The sequence below is a fragment of the Chrysochloris asiatica genome, unplaced genomic scaffold (assembly GCF_000296735.1).
Source record: "Chrysochloris asiatica unplaced genomic scaffold, ChrAsi1.0 scaffold00296, whole genome shotgun sequence".
Classification (NCBI taxonomy): Eukaryota; Metazoa; Chordata; class Mammalia; order Afrosoricida; family Chrysochloridae; genus Chrysochloris; species Chrysochloris asiatica.
Window position 1 is genome coordinate 2,222,695 of NW_006408814.1, and position 24,562 is coordinate 2,247,256.

Consider the following 24,562-nt stretch of genomic DNA (forward strand, 5'->3'; position numbering starts at 1 on the left):
AACAACAATTTTAAAAGACCACAATTACCAAAGAGCAGAGAGTGGTTGTTGCTGTACTGGGGAAAGTGCAGGGGATTCTAGAACCTCGGAGGAGAGCAGTACTCTAATCCAGGAAAGGCATGTGAGCATGATGGTCAGGGAAGGCTTCCTGGAGGTGGGGGCAGAGCAAATCTCACAAAGTGTTGAGAGTACTGGGGTGAAATCCCGAGGCTTAAGCACATTTCCCACTATCAAGTTTATTTCCAAACTTAAATTGTACTTATTATCTTGTTATTAGTCACCACTGAAACAGCTCTGATGAAATGTTGCCCAATCCTATGCCATCCTCATGATCATTGGCACTATACATACAAAGTATATTCAGGAAACTCCTTCTCCAGAAAATCAAAATTAAAGATACCAATAAGCAAAAAGGGTTTTTGTTGTTGTTGTTGAGTGCCATCGAGTCGGAGCCGACCCATAGCGACCCTGTACAGGGTTTCCGAGGGTGTAAATCTTTACGGGAGTAGAAAGCCTCATCTTTCTCCCGCGGAGCGGCTGGTAGTTTAAACATCTATAAACTCACCTATCCAACCTCAATGAATTCCACATAACTTCTTGCTAACTATGTTCCCGATAGGTAAACATGAAAAGCTATTTAAACAAAGACACATCATCCTACTATATGGTGCTGTTTGAAGCAGACTTCTCATGAGCATCACTTCTGATCTAAAATGACATTTCTTTCTGCAGCCTCACTTAGATAGCTGTATGCTGACTGATTTAACTGATGCCTGTTTGTTGGATACTTGAAGCTGCATCTGTTTTTCGCTTACCTGTTACACAGAGCAGAAATGGGCATTTTAGTACCGTGGCATATTTGTGAGCTGCCTTAATTATGTTCCAGAAGTAGAATTGCTGGGTCACAGGGCGTGGAGTTGTATTAAGATATGGCTTGTTGTCCTCCAGACTATTTTACCAGCAAGGTTTGGAAGAGCCTGTTTTCCAAAGGTCGGGGAGGGACGTTGGAGATTTATTTTTTTTAAAAGAAAAAAAAAAAAACCAGAGTTGTGTACAAAGAAGAGAGAATTTGGATGGTGCCAGTGCTGGTTTTGATTCCCAGCTCTGCCTCCTGCTGGGTGTGTGATATTAAGCCTTTCGGAATCTCAGTTTCCTCATCTGTAAAACCAGGACTGCTTGGCTGATCTCTTAAGAGGAAGGCAGACCGCAGGGAATGAATGTAGGGTCTTTTTGTGAGGAGGGTAAGCTAGGGTTATTGTGTGGGATCAACCTGCCTTCTGACCTGGAGGGACAATGGCAGGCTTCCAAGTATGACCTGTGATCCCCAAAGTGTCGCAAGCATAGTTCCTGTGCCTGCTCCTCCCCTTCCCGCTTTCACCACCATCCCTCCCCCAGGAGCCACCCCGAGCCCTCTGGCTGTGGCTACTTAAGGGTCCTGCCTGGCTCTGCAGTTGTGACAGTCTTATTCTGACCCATTGGGATTCTAGGATGGGGGCCTTGGCTGGGGCCCTGTCCTCATTACTGCTGGGGTTACTGCTCACATCCACTCCAAGGGCCCACAGTGCCACCCCTGGTCTCGTGGCCAGGATAACTGATAAAGGCCTGGAATATGGTAAGAGAGGCTGACCCCCTGGCACCAGGCTGCTTGGAGTACATGGGTGGGGGGCCCACGTGGGACACTCTCCCTTGGGACACTCTGACTAAGATTCATGCCTCGTCATACACCAGTTGTACAAATTGGGTAAGTGCCCTGTCCTAATTTGGACTCCCCGCAAGCAGACCTAAAGACAAGGATTTGTGTGTGATTCCAGGAAATACTGTAGGGGATGGAGACATGATTCCTGGAAACACTCTAGGGGAGCAGGAATGTGAGACTGGCCAGGGGTGAGGGGTGGGGGTGTGGGGTTGGCAACCAGAGGGAGTTATGAAACCAGCTACCACCCCAGGTGCCTGAAACAATCCCACTGGAAAAATTCTTGGTAAAGTTTCAAAGCATGTGCCTTAAAACTGTTGCTATTTTGATCAAAGATACTATATAAGAATCCTGATCAAAAAAGAGGGAAACGCAAAACAGAGTTTCAAATTTACCTGGACCCCAGATTTTCTGAAGTTATGGAGGGTTAATGAATCTCTGAAGCTATTGTAATGAAATAATCCTTAAACCGAAAATATTCCCTGAACTCGTCTTAAAAACCAGTTTAGCTTAACTAGTTAAAAAAAAAAAAGAAATCTACCTTGGGCACGATGCTTTTTTAAGATCTATCTGAGCCCTGCTGTGGCTCTGTAGGATGCACACTAGACTTCTAACTACAAGATCAGCAGTCAAACCCACCGACTGCTCTTGAAAACTATACAGGGTCACTGTAATGGGGAACTGAGAATGGCACACAACAACAAGAGCTATCTACTTAGGATCAAGGAGCCCAGGTGGCACTGTGGGTTAGCCATTGTGATGTGAACCACAAATTCAGCATCTCAAACTCACCAGCAGTTCCCTATGAGACTGTCCCTGGAAAGATTTATAGTCTGGGAACCTTATAAACCCTATGAATCAGAATGGGTTCATTGACAGTGTGTTTGGTTTTTATTTTTATATGGATCAAAGTGACAGCAGCAACTCAAAAGATTAGGTAGAACCTTAGGGGACAGGGAGCTTATGTTAATGAGGGAGGAACAGCTCAGAAAGAGAGGGTGACAATGTTTGCACAACTTGAGAAAAATACTCAAGAGCACTAAATTGTATGAGTAGAAACTGTTGACTTGGTTATATGTTTTCTTGTGTATGTTCTTAATAAAAAATTATTCTTGTTGAGTGCCATGGAGTTGGTTCAGATTCAGTGACCCAACATGACAGTAGAACTGCCCCATGGGATTTTCTAGGCTATGGTGTTATGGGTTAATGTGCTGGACTGCAAGGTCGGTTTGACGGTTTGAAAGCAAGTTTGGCGGTTCAAAGCTCACCAACTACTCATTTGAAACCCTATACAGGGTTGCTATGAGTCAGAACTGACTCAGCGGCACTTAACAACATCAGTCCTTACTGGAATCAATCATCAGGCCTTTCTCTTGATGGGTGGGTTTGAACTATCAATCTGGGGATTAATATTTTAACTGTTGTGCCACCAGGGCTCCTTAAGTTAAAACTAGGAACCAGAATAATTCTTACATCCACAGGCAGATAGTACAGGAGGTTAGTACAAGGGAATCCAGGTTAGACAGTACAAGGGAATCCAGAAGGGTACAAAGAATATAAAAAACAGTAAAAGCTATTTTGTTGCTGCTATGTGTGCTCACTCATCTCTGCCAAGAAATCTGGCCGACTGATTGGAAGAGATCCATGTTTGTGCCCATTCCAAAGAGAGGTGACCCAATGGAATGCGGAAATCATTGGACAATCTCTTTGATATTCCACGTGAGTAAAGTTTGTGTAGTGGTTACGAATCGGGCTGCGAACCTCAGGGATAGCAGTTCAAAACTACCAGCTGTTCTGTGGGAGAATGATGAGGCTTTCTGCTCCCGTAAAGTTTTACAGCCTCGGAAACCCTGTACAGGGTCGCTATGAGTCGGAAGTGACTCCATGGCTCATAACAACAACAACAAAGGTAATACAGAAACGGCTACAATCATACATTGACAGAGACCTTCTAGAGGTTCAAGGCAGATTCAGAAAAGGCTGTGGAACGAGGGATATCATTGCTGATGTCCGATGGATCTCGGCTGAAAGCAGAGAATATCAGAAAGATGTTTACTTGTGCTTTATTGACTACACAAAGGCTTTCGATTGTGTGGTTCATTACAAGCTATAGACAACATTGCAAAGTATGAATATTCAGAAACACTTAATTGTGCTCATGAGAAATCTGTACCTGGACCAAGAAGCAGTTGTTTGAATAAAACATAGGAACACTGAATGCTGTAAAATTTAAAAGGTGTTCAACAAGGTTGTATTCTTTCAACATACTTATTCAACCTGTATGCTGAGCAAATAATCCGAGAAACTGGGTTCTATGAAGAAGAACGTGGCATCAGGATTGGAGGAAGACTCATTAACAACCTGAAATATGCAGATGATACAACCTTGCTTGCTGAAAGTGAAGAGGACTTAAAACATTTACTGATGAAGATCAAAGAGCATAGCCTTCGGTATGGATTACATCTCAATGTAAAGAAAACAAAAATCCTTACCACTGGACCAATAAACAACATTTTTATCCACGGAGAAAAGATTGAAGTTGTCAAGGACTTCATTCTTTTTGGATCAACTATCAACACTCATGGAAGCAGCAATCAAGAAATCAAATGGCATATTGCATTAGGCAAATCTGCTTGCTGCACAAGACCTTTTTAAAGTGTTGAAGAGCAAAGATGTCAGCTTGAGGACTAAGATGCACCTAATCAAAGCCATGGTATTTTCAACAACCTCATATGCATGTGAAAGCTGGAGAGTAAATAAGGAAGACTGTAGAAGAATTGATGATTTTAAATTACAATGTTGGAGGAGAATATTGAAAGTGCCGTGGGCTGCCAAAAGAACCAATGGATCTGTTTTGAAAGAATGCACCCAGAGTGCTCCTTGGAAGCCAAGATGGCCAAACTTCGTCTCTCATATTTCGGACATATTGTCAGGAGGGACCAGTTGCTGGAGAAGGATATCATGTTTGGTAAGGTGGAGGGCCAAAGAAAAAGAGGAAGACACCCAGCAAGATGGATTGGGAAAGTGGCAGCATCAATGGACTCAAATGTGGCAACAGTAGTGAGGTTGGCCCAGGATCGGGCAGTGCATAAGGTTGCTATGAGTCGATATCGACTCGATGGCACCTAACAACAACAACAATGTGCATTCAGTCAGTTCCGATGTAGATAACAGAACTAAACACTGCGTGGTCCTGGGCCATCCTCACCATCCTTACTATGTTTGAGACCATTGTTGCAGCCACTGGGTTAATATACCTGTTTGAGAGTCCTTTTCTTTGTGGCTGACCCTCCACTTACCAAGTATGATGTTCTTCTCCAGGGTCTTGTCCCTCCTGATGACATGCCCAAAGAAATCTTGTCATGCTCACTCAGAAGACTTCTGGCTGTACACTTCCAACATATATCTGTTCCTTCTTCTGGTAATCCAATTATGTTCAATATTTCCCCAATACTGTAACTTTCTGTTCAGCTTTTTGCTCCCTCATTTCTTCCAGTTGCTTTAGCTTCTGTATACTCAAGAGCAAGTTTCAGAGTCTCTTCTGACATTCATTTTGGTTGTTTTTTCATGTCTTTTTAATGACTTTTTGCTTTCTTCATGTATGGTTCTTGTGATGTTACTCTACAATTCCTCTGACTTTCAGTAATTAAAATCTAATACATCAAATCTGCTCTTGAAACAGTTCCTAAATTCAGGTGGTATAGATTCAAGGTCATATTTTGGCTTTTGTGAACTTGCTTTAATTTTCTTTAGCTTCAGCCTGAACTTGCATATGAGCAATAGATGGTCTATTCCACAGTCTGTCCCTGGTCTTGTTTTGGCTGATGATATTGATCTCCACCATCTGTTCCCACAGATGTAGTCAGTTTGATTCCTGTGTATTCCATCTGGTGAGGTTCATATGTATAGTCATTGTTAATGCTTTTGAAAAAAAAAAATTTACAGTGAAGTCTGTTGGTCTTGCAAAATTCATCATGTTATCTCCAGCATCATTTCTATCACTGAGACCATATTTGTCAACTGCTGAGCCCTTTATTTGCAACTTTCAAATTTCAAACATTAGTAATTATTGATACATCTTGATTACATGTTTGATCAATTTCAGACTGAAGATGTTATTAGTATTAACTGGTCTACCTTGTAGGCATATGGGTATTATCCTATCACAGACAGCATTGTACTTTAAGATAGATCTTGAAATGCTCTCTTTGACAATGAATGTGATACTACTTTTCTTCAATATGTTGTTCCAGGCATAATAAACCATGTGACTGTCTGAATCAAAATGACCAATTCATTAATGCCTCGGATATCAATCTTCATGTGCTCCATTTCATTTTTTTGAAATGAACTTCCAACTTTCTTAGATTCATATATTCTTCATGCATATTTCATACATTCCACATTAATGGATGTTTAAAACCATTTCTTCTCATTTTGAGCTGTGTCCCATCAACGTCCTGAAAACTTTGCTTTGTTTACGTCATTAAGGTCAACTGAACTTTGAGCGGCAGCTCATCCCCAGTCCTATTTTGAGTGCCTTCCAGCCTGAGGGGCTCATCTTCCAGCACTTACCTGACAACCTTCTGCTAGTATTCATAAGGTTCAGTGATTAGTCACTCAGAATTGGTCTACCTCTCCTTCTTCCTAGTCTGTCTTAGTGAGGATGCTCCACAGAAACCTATCAACCATGAGTGATCCTGCTGGTATTTAAAATAATGATGGCATAGCTTCCAGTACTACAGCAACACACCAGCCACCGCAGTACGGCCTACTGACAGACGAGTGGTGGAAAGAACCACTTATTGACAGTAGCAACTGAAAAGTTTACATAGGAAGCTTGGTGGTGGTGTGCTATGGAGTCGGTTCCGACTCATAGTGACCCTGTATAGGGTTTCTGAGGCTGTAAATCTTTATGGGAGTAGAAAGCTTCATCTTTCTCCTGGGGAGAACAGCTGGTGGTTTCGAACTGCTGACCTTGATGTTATTAGCTTGACTTGTAACCACTATGCTACCAGATAGGAAGCTTAGGGGACAGTGATTTGATGTTAATGGAAGGAAACAATTCAGAAAAGGAGGGTGAGAATGGTTGCACAAATCAAAGGATATCATCAATGTCTCTGGAGTGCACACAGTGTTTAGACGTTGTTGAGTTGGTATGTTCTGCTGTGTATATTTCAACAGCAAAAATAAATAAAATAAATTTTAAAGGACTTTGACCTCTCTCCCGAGGATAGATGAGAGCCACTGAAGGGTTCAGAGCAGTGCAGGAAAATAGTCAGATAATGCTGACGACCAGTTCTTTCCTGTCCACAGCCGCCAAGGAGGGGCTGTTGGCACTGCAAAGCGAGCTGCACAAGATCACACTGCCCGACTTCACCGGGAACTTCAAGATCAAGCACATCGGAAGTGGGCACTATGAGTTCCACAGGTGAGGCTCTCTGTTCTGCTGGGGCCCAGGATTGGGTCAGGGGACTTCTGAGGCAGACAATAGGGTGGAATCTGTTCAGGAAGAGTTCGGAGGGATGTTCTGGAAGGAAATGGAACTCTTCCATTCATTCATGAAACAAATATTCATGGAGTCCTACTTGCTGTGCTTCCTGAGCCTCGGTTTCCTTATCTGTAAAATGGAGATGATACCTCTCCCTTCTTCAAAATGATAATCTGGGTTCTGGTCTGGCCGCTGAATATCATCTGGGAAGGAAGGTAGGCCTTTAACTCTAAGTATCATAGTCCAGCTGTTAGAGCTGAGGTTTGTTACTCGGGGTGGTCAGGGAAGGCTTCCTAGAGAAGGTGGTAATTGAACTAAGCCTTCAAAGCATCTTGAACAGCAAATGCTAAAAATATAGATGAAACATTTGTTGAGGGGTGACCCATAGCTCATCACCCCACTCCTTACTCACCACCATTGATTGCTTCATTCATTCCCTCTTCCTTTCATGGAATCCATCAGCAAACACTAGTGAGCACCTACTATATGCCAGGCCAAGTGAGTGGAGCAGGGTCATTCTGTTCCTACTGATCCCCCCCACCCCACCCCTGCCAGCTCTTTTTGTGTCTCTCTCAAGGCCTCTCTGTCTCTGATGTGTGAGGGAGGTGGTGGCTGGGCAAAGGAGTCACAGAACTCAAAGGGGCTTACCTCTGGCCCTTCCCAGGATCCTATCCAGAACATGAGATTTGTGGGGTTTCACTCTGACTCTGTCACCATGCGCCCCTTCTCTGAGGTTCCATTGCCTTCTGTGAAAGGGGAAGATTCCCTGTCCTGACCCCGTAGGCCCAGAGCAAGCCCTCAGTGATAAGGCTTAGTACAGTTGATGCCTTTACTAACAGTAGATGCCTGTCTGAAAGCAGGGCCTACTAGCCAAGTCCCCACAGAGGGTGGGCAGGGTGTAAAGGTCGGAGTAATGTTTCTGAAAGGTTGATGCCTCCTGCTGCCCGCTCTCTCCCCAGACTGAACATCCACAGCTGCGAGCTGCACAACTCTGCTCTGAGGCCCCTCCCGGGCCAGGGCCTGAGCTTAACCATCTCTGACTCCTTCATCAGGGTCCAGGGCAAGTGGAAGGTGCGCAAGTCATTCCTGTAAGTCTACTCAGCTTCCCGGCTCACAGGTCAAGGCCTTTACCACATCCTCCTTGGTTCCAATGTCTTCCTGTTGTTGTTTTTGTTGTTAGATGCCATTGAGTCGGCCCCCTACTCATGATGACCCCATACACAACAGAATGGAATGCTGTCTGGTCACGTGTCATCCCCATGATCAGTTGGGGATCTGACCATCGTGATGCAGGCTTTTCATTGTCTGATTTTCAGAAGTAGATTTCCGAACCTTTCTTTCTAATCTGTTTCTGGAAACACCACTGAAAACTTCAGCACCACAGCAACATGCAAGCTCCCACCCCCACCCCTACCACCCTGATGAATGGGTGGTAGCTGCCATCAGGTTCATTGGCTGGGAATCGAATCTGGGTCTACTTCACAGAAGGCAAGAATGCTACCACTGAGCCATGAGCTGTTGTTGCTAAGTGCCGTCGAGTTGGTATGACTCACAGGTAACCCTCCCCCACTAAAATTAGGATGCTGTGTTGCTGTTAGTTGCCACTGAGCTGGTTCCAACTCATAACAAACGTGTGCAGAGTAGAATTGCATCGTAGAGGTTTCAAGCCTTTTGAAAGCAGATTGCAGACCTGTTTGCTGAGGTGCTTCTGGGTAGATTAGAACCACCAAACTTCTTGTCAGTAGTGGAGTGCCTAAGGACTCCAAAATTAAGATAAACCCATGGCCATCAAGTCAATTCCAACTCCTAGGTGTCAGAGACTTCATCTTTACAAGAGCAGACAGCCTCTTCTCTCTCCTACAGAGCAGCTGTTGCATTTGAACTGATGACCAACCTGTGTTGCAGAAAAGTGCTGATAGTATCTCCTTACAACAGACTAGTCCTGGTATGGCACTGTGGGTTAAAGCACTGGCCTGCAAGGTTGCTTTGAATTGCAAGGTTGGTGGTTCAAGCTTACCAGCCGCTCCTGGGAAACCCTATACAGGATCGCTATGGGTCAGAACCGACTCATGGCACTTAAGAAGTTTATCAGGAGTCCAGTGGCACGGTGGGTTGAGCATTGAGCTGCTAACTGAAAGGTCAGCAATTCAAAGCCACCAGCCACTCTGTAGGATAAAAAAGAGGCAGTCTGCTTGTATGAAGATTGACCGCTCCACTCTGTGCTATAAGGTCTCTGAGTCAGAATTGACTAGATGGCAGTGGGTTTGGGGTTTGGAACAAGTTTATCGACCATTTCCTTTATGACTTCTGAGATTTGAATCCTGACTAGAAACCCCTGCGTCCAACCCCTGGCCATAAACAACTGAACCCAGGCTTCCCTCTAGATCTCTCTTGGCCTCCTTTGTTATTCTTAATTCTTTGCTCCATCTGGTTTTTATTTTGGGGTAAGAATTGAGCTTTACATCTCCCCAAATAGTGTGGTAGTGTAAGACTCAGCCATTGCTTCTCCAATCTCTTTCAGGAAACTACAAGGTTCCTTTGACCTGCGTTTCAAAGGCATCAGTATTTCAGTCAACCTTCTCTTGGGCAGCGAGGCTTCTGGGAGGCCCACGGTCACCACCTCCAGCTGCAACAGCCAAATCTGTGATGTGGATGTGGATATCTCAGGAGATTTGAAGTAGGTCACAAGGGACACTGGCCAGCTTGGCCCCTGGTGGCAGCCCAGGCCCATTCAGCCCAAGGCCTGACCTTTGCTATGAATCTCAGATTTGTTGATGTTGTTAAGTGCCATCAAGTCCGTCCCAGAAAACCCCCTTAGAAGCCACTATTTTGATTAAACTTTTTTTTTTTGAAGACTTCCTAAAAGATAAAGATGAGTGTATTACTAAGAGAACTTGTCTGTAGCCATCTACTGATCACAAAGACATGTTTAAATGCTTTTTGTATGGAATAAACCCTAGTAGCAACACTTTTTGACTTACCCTACAGCTATATATATAAGGAGCTCTGGTAGCATAGTGGTTACAAATCGGGCTGTGAACTGTAAGGTCAGTATTTCGAAACTACCAGCTGTTCTGTGGGAGAAAGATGAGGCTTTCTACTCCCGTAAAGATTTAAAGCCTCAGAAACCCTGTACAGGGTCACTATGAGTCGGAATCGACTCCACAGCACATAACCAAGCAACCAACAACAGCTATATATGGTGTAGCGCTGTGGGTTAATGTGCTGGACTGCAAAGTCGTTTGAACCACAAGGTTGGAAACGAGTTGACAGCACTTAACAACAATAACATAGCTATATATGGACTCCTGGTGTGGCACTGTAGGATCAGCACTGGACAGCTAACCACAAGATCAGCAGTTCACATCGGCACTTAACAATAACATAGCTGTCTGTATATATATAGAGATATATCTAGATACATTTCTGGGTCCTGGTGTGGTGCTGTGGGTTAATGTGCTGTACTGTAAGGTCGGTATTTCAAGCTCACCTCTGAAACCCTATACAGGATCACTATGGGTTGGAACCCACTTGACGGCACTTAACAACAACAACAGATACATATAGATAACTGTTGTTAAGTGCTATCGAGTGGGTTCCAACTCACAGTGAGGGCAGCTTTGTGGTTAGCAGTCCAGTGCTGATCAAATAGCACCATGCCAGGACTCCTCATAGGAGAGAATGAATGACTGTGTGTGAAATGAACAACTGACCACCAGAGGTGTGAAACCTGGGACAGCGGATAAGCAGAGGGCATGCAATAGAGGTGACCAGTAGAGAGTGGGCCGCAGGTTGTTTTTGTGTTTGTTTATTTTACTTGTATGTTGTTGTCGTTAAGCGCCCTCAAGTCAGTTTCTAAGAATTGACTGGTGGTTTGACAGCCGACCTAGCAGTTAGTAGTCCAGTACCTATCCTACACTGCCATACCTGGTGCATTTCCTGTGCATTTGTAATTCTCTCGGGGACCCTGCTGAGATGAACAGGTGCAGATTCAAACCAATGGTATTAATGAGTCATTTCCATCCACACAAAAAGCAAGCTTTAGGGGCCTCCTGAGGCAGATGAGCTATGAGCAAGAGTAACACAAAGACTTTTGGCCCAAGGAGAGTTTGTGAAAAATCTATTACACTGAATTTGGTTGGGGTGCGATAGAGATCTGGTGTTTCAGATCTGCACTGAATTGGGGTGAGTGTGCAGAGGACAAGGACTATGTATTTCCAGCCCTCCCCAGGGGTACTGGGACACAGAGGGACACCAGGAGGGGGATGGGAAGGTTGGATGAGCCAGAGGTTGGGGCCTGCCTTCCCCTGCCACCTCAGACAGACAGCTGACTCACTGTGGTCCTCTCTGCAGCTGGCTGCTAAATCTGTTCCATCATCAGATCGAGTCCAGGTTCCAAAGAGTGCTGGAGAGCAAGGTAAGAGGGTCCAAGCCTTTCTGAGTCCACTGAGCCATGTGAGGCCTGGTCAGAAGTCTGCATTGAGCCCTGGTCCTGGACAAGCCACTGCAGCTATTCCAGGTGCTTAGAGAGGACAAAGCATCTGCCCCAGGTCACAGAGAAAGTGTGTATTAAGATTAGGGACTCAAACAGACTCCAAGTCTGTCCAGCTAGGCAGAGAAGGCTTGGCCTTGTCCACTATCCCGACGCTGCCCTGCAATCCATGAAGGCCAAACAGGCAATCAATGCTCAGGTGTCTGCAGAAACCAGGTGGTAACTATGGGAAGTACTGGGGACCAGGTGGGAACTGGGACCAGCTCTTGAGTACCTACCCTGGATGGAGAAAGCACCAACACTGTTAGATTGCCCCACTAAAAAAGAAACATACATAAGTAAAAAAAAAAAAAAAAAAATTGCTACAAAACAATACAAACCTTTACTAAACAAAGATATGAAAATGTGAAGCCATTGTTTCTCAACACATCCTCCATCTAGGTCTATGTACTTCTGAAGGGGGTGTTTCCATTTCTCTAACCCTCCCCCAAAGAATTCTGTGCTCTTTGATTTACACCATGTCAAACTGGTAGCTTGGGCATTCTTGAAAGACTCAAATACTATGTTCTTTTTAAATATTCTTTGAGTTTGGGGAACAAAAAGAAAACTGAAGAGGCCAGATCGGTGCTGGAGGGTGGTTGGGGTAAGGCTTCCCAATGAAATTCTCCTAGGACATCCGTTGCTATCCTCAAAGAACGAGTAGGTGCCTGGCAATGATAGAAAAAAATTCCTCCACACAACTTTCCTGGCCTTTTTCTCACCACTACGGTTTCCCATTTTCTTAAAACTCTTCAAAATAAGCCCTTATGATCAACCTGTGTTCTTTGAGAAACTCTATCTCTATCAAGGTGAACCCTTTGGCATTCCCCCCCCCCCCCCCCCCCCCAAACAATCGCTACAACCTTCTGGCCTCTCTGCTTTGAATTTAACTGGCCCATAAGATCTCCTTGGAAGCCACTATTTTGATTTGTCCTTTTCTTTTTGGGCATCTGGACAAGACAAAGACAAATATTACTAAGAAAATTTGTCTGCAGCCATCTACTGATCACAGAGACATGTTTAAACACTTTTGTTTGGAATAAGTCCATGCATGTGTGAATTGGGACAGTAGTAGCAATATTTTTAAAAAATTTATCCTAGATACATAAAGATGCTGTTGTTGTTGTTGCTAAGTGTTCCGACTCACAGTGACCCTGCATAGGGTTTTCAAGGCTTTAAATCTTCACAGACGCAGAAAGCCTCATCTTTCTCTCATGGAGCAGCTGGTGGGCTCCAACCACAGACCTTGTAGTTCTCAGTCCAGTGCTTATCATATGGAACTACCGCGCTCCCATATATAGATGTGTTATTGTTGTTGCTAAGTGCTGTTGAATCAGTTCCCTCTCATAGTGACCCTTTATTAGAGCAGCTGGTAAGTTTCAACTGCCGACCTTGCAGTTCAAAGTCTGGTGCTGATCCTATAGTGCCACATCAGCAGTCCTATACATAGATATAGGATTGTTGTTATTATGTGCCATCAATATATATAGTATAAAATCTCCAAATCTTGTCATTTCTAGGCAAAACAGAGATTTTGTGGTAATTCTCAGTTTCCCCAGACACTCATTTCACTCAAAAATCTCATTTCCGAGGTATTATACACCTGAAAATTGAATAAAGAAGATCATAGAAGAATCAATGCATTTGAATTATAGTGTTGGAGAAGAATATTGAAAATACCATGGACTACCAGAAGAACAAACAACTCTATTTTGGAAGAGATACAGCCAGAATGTTCCTTAGAAGCGAGGATGACTTTGTCTCTCGTACTTTAGGCATGTTTTCAGGAGGGGCCAGTCCCTGGAGAAGGACATCATGCTTGGAAAAGCAGAGGGTCAGCAAAAAAGAGGAAATCCTCAAAGAGAAGGATTGACACCGGGGCAACAACAATAGGTTGAAACATAACAACAATTGTGCGGATAGTGCAGGACTGGGCAGTGGTTTATTCTGCTGTGCATAGGGTCGCTATGAGTCAGAACCAACCCGACTACCCCTAATAACAACACCCGGAGCTGTGCCCCTGAGCTGTGACTGTAGCAATGCAGTGAGAAGAGAGAAAGTAACGAAGAAGAAAAGAGTGAAGATCTTTTTGTCTCTCTTTCCCTCCCTCTACCTATTTACCATCCTCCTCCTCTCTTTCTCTTTTTCATTTCTCAATCCCTCACTCCTTTTCCCCTCCTCCGCCCTCTCTCACAGTGGCTCTTTGTCCACCTCTATTTTGGCTTAGAGTGCCACCTAGTGGTTAAATGGGGAATAACCAGCAGATCCCATCGAAGGGAGGGGTAGCAAGCGGGCTGCGGTTACTTTTCGGGTGAGCTCAGGAAATATGCCAACCTCCTTTTCCAGGCATCTTCTTGCCATGCTTCAATGCCTTTATAAATGGGGCATAATCCTCTTCAGTGGTACGGATTTATCCTACATTGTAAGATAAGCACTGGACTTCTAACCAAGATAACCGAAAGCTCGTCAGTTTAAACCCACCAGCCGCTCTCAGAAACTCTATACAGTGTCACTATGAGTCAAAATGGGCTCATCGGCACTTAACAACAGCAATAATTGATGATGGTGGAGTCTTGGTGTGGCACTGTAGGATAAGCATTGGATTGCTAACCACAAGTCAGTGGTTCAAAGCCACCAGCTGCTCCTCAGAAATCCTATACAGAGTCTCTATGAGTCAGAACTGACTCCATGGCACTTAACAACAACATTAGCAATTGATGGTAGTGATGATAATAATTATTATTGATATTATATAACAATTGGCTGTATGCCGTGGAGTCGGTCCCGCCTCATAGTGACCCTGTACAGGGTTTCCATGGCTGTAAATCTTTACAGGAGCAGAACGCCTCATCTTTCTCCCACGGAACAGCTGGTAGTTTCGAGCTGCTGACCTTGTGATTCGCAGCCCGATTTGTAACCATTACACTACCAGAGCTCCTTTATTAACAATAGTATTAGTGTAATGCATTACAATTAATTATAATTGTATACCCAGGTACTTATTGCTTTGATAAATTAATAGAAATAATGTTAAACAGAATATATGGTTGTGAAACTATTCGCATTTATAATAATAATGGCTGCTACATCTTGAGCTGTTGTCTGCCCAGAAATAATGTGCTCAGCACTTTGTATTTCCTGTCAAACCCCAGCCACAGCCTCGTGGAGCACATGCCATTTTCCAATTACTGAAGAGGTTCTGAAAGGTGGTGTGACTTTCTTGTGTACCTTCTGAGAGGGCTGAGTCAGGATTTGAACTTACTTGTACCCAGGCCTTACCAGGATGGGACATCCGCTGTTTCTTTTCAAAATTCCTCTTCTCCCAGGAAGGCAAAGAAGCAGGCCTGGGACCTTTCTAATTCTCTGGTGGGAGCAGATATGGGATCTGAACCAGCAGGGGTTGGTCATGTAACAATAAGGTGCATTTACTGAATGGTTCCCTTAAAAAGCCCTGGAGGCACCTGACTTTGTTTAGTCCTGTGAGTGAGGACCCTAAATCCGAGAGGCTCTGCAGAGGTCATACAACTAGTGGGACCAATTGGGATTTGAACCCTGCCCATCTGACTTGCTGGCTGACCCTCAACCACTATCCCAACCAGCCTCCCCTGGACACCTTACTGTGTGTCTGCCACTGAGTGTCATTCAGACTCTGGGTCTTTGGGATGGTCTAATGGGCCACTGTTGAAGGATAAACAAGGAAACAATCTTGGGAGAGTGAGAAACCAATGGAGTTTTCTGGTTTCTTGACATTCTGGCAGGTCCCCACTACCAAACTCCTCTCGCAGAAACTGGGGCGCCTACAAAGGGAAGTCAAGATTTAACCTTTGGTCTGCTTAGTCCCCAACATGTCCCTTCCCCACTACTCCTGGGCCTGGTCACTCATTTGCTCTTGTTGTTGTTAAGTGCCTTCGAATTGGTTCTGACCCATATCGACCCTGTGTAGGGTTTCCAAGGAGCAACATTGAACTTAAACCTCCGGCCTTTCAGTTCAAACCGCCTTTGCAGTCCAGTGCATTGACCCATACCAGAACTCCTTTCTGACTCACAGCAACCCCATGTGACAGAGTAGAACTGCCCCATGGGGTTGTCTAGGCTGTAATCTTTACAGGAGCAAATCACCAGGCCATATTCCCTCAGAGCCACTGGGTGGATCTGAACCATCAACTTTTCCATTAGGCGCCGAGTGCTTAACTGTTAGGCTACAAGGGCTTCTTGATGACTCTTTAGGCAGGGATCCCATCATATACCCTAGGAGCTCCCAAGTCCCTGTCCCTTATGATGTGCATACTAGGTTGTAGTTGGTTCATTAAACAAAGATGCCTAAAATAAGGACTCTCCCTGTCACACATAAGCAAAAAGAATATTTACATATGAATCCTAAATATTTTAAAATACAGGCTCCACTGGCAGCTAGCAATTACAACCACATGTAGGCCACTATGTGATTTGTTGAGGTAGGGCCCAGAGTTAGTCTTTGAAACAAATCTGTTGATTGCTGTGGCACTGACTCTTGTCATTTCTTTAATCACAAATGTAAAGATACTTGCAAAGCAATGGCAGTGCAGAATCCTTCAAGAGTTTCCTGATCTTTTTTTCTCCCAAGCTTTCCTTTGGTCTGGTCCACACCCAATTTCACAGCAGGTTTGTGTAGCAACTCACCTTTCCGCAGCATTTACCTTAGGTTTTCTTGAAATAACTTTATTTTCACTGCAGACTAATGCACTGGACCGCAAGGTCTGCTTGACTCACAAGGTTGGTGGTTCAAACCCACCAGCTGCTTCTCAGAAACCCTGTACAGGGTTGCTATGAGTTGGATCCAACTCCACAGCACTTAACAGCAACAACATAATAATAAATCGTTCAAGTGATTACTATAGGAAGTGCACCAAACAGGTATGGGATCACCATTCTCATGGGAAGTATTCAGCTCACCTGGCAGACACATTGTGTGTACATACTGTGTGAGGAAGGAGCTCTGGTAGAGTAGTGGTTATGAGTTGGGCTGCTAACCTCAAGGTCAGCAGTTCAAAATTACCAGCTGTTCTGTGGGAGAAAGACAAGATTTTGTGCTCACATAAAGATTTATAGCCTCAGAAACCCTATACAGGGTCACTATGAGTCGGAACCAACTCCATGGCACATAACCACCCAGCCAACCATGTGAGAATGGCCTACTAGATGTAAGTAAGCACTCAGGTCCTTCACACAGAGGAAGTGGGAATATCGATTAGTCTACCCAATTTATTGAGAGATGACCATTAAGAAGTTTCTACATTTGGTCTACGTTTATTTGTGTGGCTATTTCTGTTTATTGTCTCCTTCTGCTATTAAATTCCAAATTCTCAGAGACCAAGACCTATGTTTTTGATTGTTTCTGTGTCTTTGGTACCTGGCACATAGTAAGCGCTTACAAATGTTTGTAGGATCCATGGCCAGTGAGCAAGGATGTAAACTAAAGTGATAGATACCAGATCAAAGCTGAGGAATTCTCTCAGCCTTTTGTGTCCAGTTTTGTTTTGTGTTTTTTTTTCAGATTTGTGAAATGGTCCAGCAATCAGTGATCTCTGACTTACAATCTTATCTTCAAACTATGCCAGGTAGGGTGCCCCACCTGTCCCTGGGACGTATTATTTCCATCTGTGTTTATTAGGATATATACATCATGGTGGTGTGTTGCAGAGCTGGTTCTAACTCACAGCAACCCTGTACAGGGTTTCCGAGGCTGTAAATCTTTACAGGAGCAGAAAGCCTCATCTTTCTCCTGTGGAACAGCTAGTAGTTTTGAACTGCTGACCTTGAGGTTAGCAGTCTGACTAGTAACCACTATACTACCAGAGCTCCTTAGTATATGTATATGTATATGTTATGTATATGTATATATATATACTTTATGAAAACATTAAATGAGGCAGAGGTGTACAAATAAAATAACCCATTCCTACCAACTTTGTTTCATGTTTTGGTGGGTATCCTTATAGACTTTTCCTTTTCATGTACAAATATAAATAATAAGTACATGTAAGTATATGAATTTATATTCTAATATATCCCTTTTGCTTATGAATATATGTGGATATGCATAATTGTGAATATGCTGTTATTGTTGTTAAGTTCCAACTCATAGTGACCCTGTATAGGGTTTCCAAGGAGTGGCTAGTGGGTTTGAACAGCTGACCTAATGGAGAGCAGTGCAGTGCTTATCCTACAGTGCTATACCAGGACTGCAGTTGTAAATATACATGTGCAAGCAGGAATCGTTTTACTTTTCCATTCTTGATTTGGATGCCTTTTCTTTTATTTGCCCAGTTGCTTTGGTAAGAAATTCCAGTACAATGTTGAATAGCAATGGTGAAAGATCTTAAAGGGAACATTCTCGTAGTTTTTGTCCATTGAGTATGATGTTAGTCATCTGTTTTTCATAAATACTCTTTATCAGATTGAGGAATTTCCCTTCTATTCGTAGTTGATTGAGTGCTTTTATTATGAAAGGGTGTCGGATTTTGTCAAATGCCTTTTCTACATTGGCTGAGATGATCATGTGGTTCTTTTCCTGTGTTCTATTGATGCGATGTGTTGCTTGATTGATTTCCTACTGTTGAACCACCCTTACACTGCTGGGATAAATCCCACTTGATCACGGTGACACTCTTTTTTTATATATGTGCTTTTGGACTCAATTTGCTAGTATTTTGTTGAAGATTGTTATACAGATATTGATTTGCAATTTTCATTTCTTGCAATGTCTGTCTGGCTTTGGTATCATAACAATACTAACCTCAAAGAATAAGTTAAAAGTATTCCCTCCTCTTCTATTTTTTTTTTTTTTTTTGAAAAGTTTAGTAAGCATCAAAGTCACTTCTATAAATATTGGGTAGCATTCCAGACCTCATTAATATTAATAGCTGTGTAGTATTCCAGCATATGAATGTGTCTTCATTTACTTAGTAAGTTTCCAAATGATAGATTTTTTTGGGTTTTGCCATCTGTATTCATTTCCTATTTGATATAAAAATACCATCAATGGGGGGGGGGGCTTACAAAGGAACAGAAATTTTAGTGTCTCACAGTTCTGGAGAGTTCAAATCTAATCCTTTTGAGGACACACAGAGAAACTGCTCCGTGTCCCGTGTCTCTCTCCTAGCAGTCTGGTAACTCTAGGTGTTACTTGGCTTGCAGTTGCAGTATCATATAGTGTGCATCCTCAGTCTCCCTGTCTCTCGGTGTATCTTCTCTTCTATAAAGACACCAGTCAGTTAAGACTAGGGCCCACCCTGCCAAAAGTATGACCTTATGCTAACCCCAGAGATAACTTTTTGGAATATATTATTTCTAAACAGTGTTCCATTCATAGGTGCAGGAATAAGGATGTCAACATATCTTTTGGAGGACGCAATGCCATTCATCACGCCATCTTTTGCTATTACAAACTGAGCTGTCGGGAGCTCCCTTGTGCATGCTTCTTCACCCATATGCACAATTGTATCTGCAGAATAACTATCTACAGGCGAAACTCCTGGATCCAGGGCACACACTTAAAGTTTTCAATTGGCATGTTGGCAAATTGTCTGGGGCATTCTGTCATGCCATGGCTCTCTGGTCCCCACACAGTCAGTGTTGACATTTTCTTCAGATGAGGGCCTGGGAGGCCACAGCAATCCCAATGCATGGGGCATCGAACTCTTGTTCATCCAGAACTAACATTGAGGGCAGAGTCTGGGGCTCTGTGGGATTGGTCTGGCCTTCCGGCTATTTGACTCAAGTCATTAGGGGACCAGTTTCCCTAATGATCGAGGTCTCAGCTATAAAATGAGTGAGCAATGCCCTGGAGAATTCTCCCCACTGTGAACTCTCTTGTCATGAAGCCCCAGATAGTGAAGGACTGCCAAACCTGGGTTGCTCTTACCCATTGTGTGTGCCTGCAAGTGTTTTTGCATGGTATGTGTGTGTGTGTGCATGAGAGAGAAAGGTCCCAGCCAAACTCTTTGCCAGGGCTGGGCTGGGTGGAGGGACTTGGGTCAGCCAGAACCCTCACACCTTCATCAGCCAAAGGCTTCTAATTTTGTCCCTGTCCTGGTTCCAGTCACAACAGAGATTGATAGTTTCGCCAGTATTGATTACAGCTTACTGGAGGCCCCTCAGGCAGCAGCCCAAATGCTGGACGTGATGTTTAAGGTGAGAGTCCCAAGAGTCAGGGTCTGCATGGGTCCAGTTCCAGTGTGACATTCCCACAGGGTCAGAACCTTCCTGTCCCCCTGGTTTCAAATCTGTTCTCTCCTCCCCAGTTGTCCCAGTTGGGTTGAGCTCAGGGTTAAATGGGGTAGTAGGGAGGGTTTCTGAGCCACATGTTTCACCAACTTGGACTCTGGACTTTCCCCGTCCCTTGCCTGGCCCTCCATGTAGGTGAGGTCAGTCTGAACTGCCCCTAAGTGGTAGGAGGAAGCTAACCAGCAGATCATGAGGGCTAATACAGCAAAGCCTCTGGGAGCTTTTCATTAAGGCCTTCTGGAGACACATAATTAAGTAAAAAAGAAAACATCTTTAATGGTGGAGTTTCAGGGAGTGTCCCCAACCAGAGCCCCCTCATGAGGCTGTGTAGGTGAACACCTTGCCAGATGTGTAGGCCTGCAGTAGACTTCAACAAGTTCAATGAGACTCAATTTCTTTCCCAGGGTGAAATATTTAACCTGAATCAACGTTCCCCAGTTGCTTTCCTTCCTCCTGTCATGAGTCTTCCTGAGGAGCACAGTAAAATGGTCTACTTTGCCATCTCAGATTATGTCTTCAACACGGCTAGCCTGGTGTATCACCAGGCAGGGTACCTGAACTTCTCTGTCACCGATGACTTGGTGAGGATTGTGGCAGGATGACGTCCTTCTTTTCTTCTCACCCCATTTTACATCAGTAAAATTGTAAAATATAACCAAAAGAAACAAAAACAGGACTAGGAAAAATGTAAGTTAACTTGGTTTCCCCTTTCACCTTGGCTACCAGAAAGCTCATAGCCAAATTTCTATCTTCCTCATAAGAACAGTGGAAAACTCTAGCCTGCTTGTCTGTGTTTTACTTTCCCCCACATCTAGACCTGCTATTCTAATCTGTATAGTGATATTTATTTGTATTCTAATTTTCCTTACCTTGATGGTTTGGGGGATTAAAAAAAAAAGATTTTATTGAATGAGGAAAGGATAATAGATACACTGATAAATGTTTAAGGTTACATAGAACAGGAAAAAAGACCAAGTGAAAAATATAATTCTGAATTGATGTTATTATTACAAATCTGTTTGAGAGCTTCCTAGTAGCCAAAGTAAAAAGGGTAGATGGTTTAGTAAGTCATTGTGAAAAGACAGACAAAGTCTTTCCAGTATTTGCTTTACAGTAACTGTTTCTGGTAGCGTAGTGGTTACGAGTCAGGCTACCAACCTCAAGGTCAGCAGTTCGAAACTCCTAGCAGTTCCACTCCTGTAAAGATTCACAGCCTTGAAAACCCTGTGCAGGGTCACTATGAGTCGGAACTGACTCCACGGTACTTAAAAACAACAACAACTGTCTCAAGTGGAGCTTTATATAAGGGAGACTGAATTCTATAGAGAATCAAATCTTTGATGTTTCTCTTTTTTCTTTAATGTTTCTGGGTTTCAAAAAAATCATTCCTTGTAGCACTTTGTGAAAGCTGAGGCCTTGAGGATGATGTCAAGATGGTGGGGGAAACATAGTGTGCTCCATTTAGATGGTCCCGTTTACCCCAATAATAAATTGGGAACCATCTGCTGGATGGGTGGAGTGACTTTATGTCCTTCAAACTATGTCTCCCACATCCACACACCTTTCACTTCTATTATCACATTTGATTCATGCATCACACCTGAGATGCAGAGCCTCTGTTTTAGTGAATGAGATGAAAATAAATGTGATTTCTTGAGTACTCACTGTGTGCTAGGCCTGCGCTAGATGCCTTGTAAATACCGTCTCATTTGGCCCTCACAATATATGGGGCCTTTTATTATCTCCATTTTATAGATGAGGAAGTTGAGGCTCAGAGAGGTCAAGGGACCAGCCCAAGAGCACACAGGAATCAAGCCTAGGTCTGTGTGACTGCAAAGTGAGCCCCTGATGTTACATACATGCCCAAGGACAACAGCCAGGCCCTGGAACACATGTAGGAGGGTAACACCAGGAAATCGGGGACTAGTTTTAAACATTCCTCCACTTCCCACCTCTCTCAGACCTTCCCCTCCCTACAATGTCTTTGTGTTTCTTTGCTGCAGATTCCGCCTGACTTTCACATCCGACTGACCACCAAGTCCGTCCGACCCTTCATCCCCCGGGTAAGGCCTTCCACTGCCCTCGGTGGGAGCAGACTGAGTGCCTGGACTTCATAGAACCTCTTTAAAATCTCTGGGCTCCTCTCAGAGGCCGCCCTGGGAAGGCCATGATACTGCAGCTTCCAGGCCCTTCCCTTCAAAACTCAAACGACAGAAACCCCAGCTCTGTATCTTGTGCAACCACAGGTGTTATTTGAAAGTCTCAAGGACAACTGACATGTTCCATAGACTATGCCTTCATGAATAACTCCAATACTTACAGAGGGTTTACTAGGGTCCAAGTACTTTTCTTGGTTCTTTAAAAAAATAATAAAAATTAATCGATAGTAAATTCTCATAGCTCAACATTTAAAAGCTATCAAAGGTTGTATAGTGAAAAATCTCCTAACCACTCCTGTTCCCTAACCACCTGGTTCCCACCAATTGTATGTGTGTATCCACCTGGTGAGATTCCATGTAGTATATACAACAAAATTTCCCACACTTGATACATAAATGGAAACATACAATACATACCATTTTCCACCTTACTTGTTCCCTTATTATATCTGGGAGATGGGTCCACATAGGTAAATAAAAGCATACTTACTCTTTTTTTTCTATGAGTATCCAGTAGTTCAAAACTGCCAGCTGTTCCATGGGAAAAAGATGAGGCTTTCTGCTCCCATAAAGATTTATAGCATTGGAAGCTCTATGCAGGGTTGCTATGAGTCAGAACCAACTCCACGGCACACCACCACCACCATCCAGTAATGCTATGGGAAGGATTTGCTATGGTTGGTTTAACAGATCCTCCACAAGTAGGCATGTAGGTTGTTTCCACTCTGGGGTTATGACAACCAGTGTTAAAGTGAGTAACCTTGCCGCTTTGCTGGGCTCAGTTCTCTATGGGTACCATCTCATATAATCTTCAGAAATCCTCCTGGGGCACTGGAAGGTGGAAGTATTTAATGTGCCTTGCGAAGGGGTAGGGAGTAGTCGAGGGGGATTACAATGCTGAGGGGAAATTTGAACTTCAAGCCTTGCAATACCTGGGTCCTATCCTTTCACAAGGAGCCTCCTTAGAGCCCCACTTACAGCCCACTCTGCTACCATATTGTTAAAGCTAGCTGTGGAATCCCCTTGGCCACATCCTGGTGCCAACATCCCTTCTGCCCCAGAGAGAAAAGGAATTTTTTCCTCCCACTTCCTGCACAGCAGAGAAGTAACTCTGCCTACCTTCTTAGTATATCAGTTTACCTCTCAAACTTCCAAACATTTCCCTTCTAGAACAGCATGTGGGGGTTTATAATTGCATAACCAAAAGACTTGTGAGACTATCATTCCTTTACCCAGTCCGCAGCCACCCCCAAAAAGGAATAGCTTCCCCCCATATTAAGTTCTGGTGTGGCACTGTAGGATAAGCACTGGACCACAAGATCAGCAGTTTCTTGGGACACCATAGAGGGTCAGTATGACTTGGTGACACTTAACAACAACAATAATTAGTTCTGGGCCTATCTCTAGCTAAACAAAACAAAAAAAATCACTAGCACTTTTGATATGGTGGGATCTAGTTGCTTCATTCTTCAAAACCATTGGCTCCTGGACAGCTCAAGTGTGGTGAGGATGTGTTCGCTCTCACTCATTGTCCTGGGAAGGGGAGAATGAAAAAAATTGGTCAACATTTCTGAAAGGTAGTTTGGCAATCATTGTCAGCCGTCTAAAACGTATCCTTGCACTGGGACTCAGAAATTTCACCTCTAGGAATATTTTCCCAGAAAGAATGGCCAAAATGTACCCAGGTGGGTGGTCATTCTCATAGCAGAACCTTGGAGACAGCTTAATGTCCGTTTGTTCTTAAGTGCTGTTGAGTTGGTTCCAACTCATAGCCACCTTGTATCGGGTTTTGGAGGAGCAGATGGTAAGTTTAACTGCTACTTAGCAGTAAGCAGTTCAGTGCTTATCCTATAGCACCATACCAGGACTCCTCATAGGGATAGCATAATTATGGTAGACATACACAATGGGATACAACACAACCATGAAACAGACAAAATCCAAGCGATAATGGGAAGACATCGAATCGCTAAGAGAAAAGTGCATGAGCACAGAGCATTTTGTGGGAAATGAAACCAACTAAAAAGCATTCTCAGTTTTATCAGCCTCTGTCTAGGCTCTTCTGGCAGACCTGTGTATTTCATGTGCTTGACATCATCCCCCAATTCTGCCTCCAGATAGCCAGGCTATACCCTAACATGAACTTGGAGCTCCAGGGAACAGTGGTCTCTGCCCCATTCCTGGCCTTCAGCCCTGGGAATATGTCCTTGACCCCCCAGATGGAGATCAAGGCCTTTGTGCTCCTGCCCAACTCACTGCGGGAGTCTGTCTTCCGGCTTGGTGTGGTAAGGCTCAGAGTTTTTTTTTTTTTTTTAAAGGTTTTTATTGTGGATTGAGTGAAAGTTTACAGAGCACATCATCAGTTTCACATTCAACAATTCATATAGCTTGTTTCATTACATTGATTATAATCCCCTCCATAT

At 43.7% G+C, this 24,562-nt stretch overlaps 1 protein-coding gene across 1 annotated transcript in view; it reads left to right on the top strand.

The window, feature by feature from the left end:
- Positions 1 to 1,488: 1,488 nt before the first annotated feature.
- LBP (lipopolysaccharide binding protein) overlaps positions 1,489 to 24,562 on the top strand; it is a 32,298-nt gene continuing 9,224 nt past the window's right edge. Inside the window, exons 1-10 of the mRNA XM_006874739.1 lie at positions 1,489 to 1,612; positions 7,010 to 7,124; positions 8,144 to 8,272; positions 9,706 to 9,861; positions 11,538 to 11,601; positions 17,249 to 17,312; positions 19,796 to 19,887; positions 20,385 to 20,561; positions 21,984 to 22,043; positions 24,257 to 24,424. Coding sequence (XP_006874801.1) covers positions 1,489 to 1,612; positions 7,010 to 7,124; positions 8,144 to 8,272; positions 9,706 to 9,861; positions 11,538 to 11,601; positions 17,249 to 17,312; positions 19,796 to 19,887; positions 20,385 to 20,561; positions 21,984 to 22,043; positions 24,257 to 24,424 — 1,149 coding nt within the window. The remainder of the gene's footprint in view (positions 1,613 to 7,009; positions 7,125 to 8,143; positions 8,273 to 9,705; positions 9,862 to 11,537; positions 11,602 to 17,248; positions 17,313 to 19,795; positions 19,888 to 20,384; positions 20,562 to 21,983; positions 22,044 to 24,256; positions 24,425 to 24,562) is intronic.